Source organism: Aplysia californica, unplaced genomic scaffold (genome assembly GCF_000002075.1).
Source record: "Aplysia californica isolate F4 #8 unplaced genomic scaffold, AplCal3.0 scaffold01740, whole genome shotgun sequence".
NCBI classification, from domain to species: Eukaryota; Metazoa; Mollusca; class Gastropoda; order Aplysiida; family Aplysiidae; genus Aplysia; species Aplysia californica.
Genome location: NW_004799010.1, coordinates 19035 through 20303, shown reverse-complemented (window position 1 = coordinate 20303; position 1269 = coordinate 19035). Strand labels below are relative to the sequence as shown.

General features: G+C 44.8%; 1 protein-coding gene across 1 annotated transcript in view; it reads right to left on the bottom strand.

The window, feature by feature from the left end:
- Positions 1-1031: 1031 nt before the first annotated feature.
- LOC106013989 (innexin unc-7) overlaps positions 1032-1269 on the bottom strand; it is a gene marked incomplete at both ends in the record, with an annotated part of 1203 nt that continues 965 nt past the window's right edge. The window contains 1 exon segment of the mRNA XM_013090963.1: positions 1032-1133. Within this exon segment, the coding sequence (XP_012946417.1) occupies positions 1032-1133 (102 nt within the window).

Genomic DNA, 1269 nt, shown 5'->3' with positions numbered 1-1269 from the left:
AGGAGGAGGAGGAGGAGGAGGAGGAGGAGAAGGAGGAGGAGAAGAAGAAGAAGAAGAAGAAGAAGAAGAAGAAGAAGAAGAAGAAGAAGAAGAACAAGAAGAACAAGAACAAGAAGAACAAGAACAAGAAGAACAAGAAGACTATATGCAGATAGAGCATGCATGGGCAAGCATGTTCTAGTCGCGGGCAGGGTTAAAAGATTCCGAATGCCTCACTGGCCAAAGCAGGAGAAAATTTGGTGAAATCGGTGGGAATACCCAATCTCTCAAAGGACAACAGGCGTTTGTGGTATAAAAAATTGGCTCATCATCATTCTCATCATCATCATCATCATCATCATCATCATCATCATCATCATCATCATCATCATCACTGCCTTTGTCACTCTGCATCAGAGTATAGGCCTCGAACAAACACTTTCCACCTTCCCATTTCCAGAGCTGGCCTCTTGGTATTATTCCATGTATCCCATACATGGTGCAAACATTCCACGACGCAATCAGGAGAGATTGGTTCGACGTAGAAGGTTTCGGGTTAGCAGAGTCCTTTCGTCGTCGTCCACTGTCCTTTATTGGTCCTGCTGATGCAGAAGATCCTCTGTCTCGATTCGTCGATTCAAGAGGCAAAAGACGTGAGTTCAATTCCCGTGAATGGAGGTCTACCGTATAAATCACACCCGTCCTTTGGAGATTCTTCATCTCTTTCGGCTAGGCGTTGGCCCTGGCAGGCTGATTTAATGCAGTCGGTTTAATAAGTCATATAAATTGTGTCGATTTGTCTATATTTCAAAACCATCAGAAAAAAATAATAGAGATGCTTTGGCCACATAAGTAGTCTGTTGTGTGAAAAGATAGGGGGACAAAACACAGCAGACACAGATGGCCTGAACAATTTTACTTTGCAGCAAATAACGCGATGAGAAAAACCGAGCTGATCAAGAAGACAGACAGCAGGAAGGAGTGGAATATCATGATTGTCAATGTCTGCTCCAAACTTGACGTTTTTACATGTACAATGTCAACAAACTCACCAGTCTCCGACCACGTGATGCATGATGAGGAAGACACAGGCAGAGTTGAGCACAAACAGAAACTTAGTCACCAAGTACAGACCGGTCAGGTAGGTGCCGAAACTGGGGACAGTACGGAGAGTCAGCCTTATCGACAGCAATGTGATCTGGAGGCAGATCTCTGACATTCATCACCCCCCCCTCTCTGTCTGTCTGTCTGTCTGTCTGTCTGTCTGTCTGTCTGTCTGTCTGTCTGTCT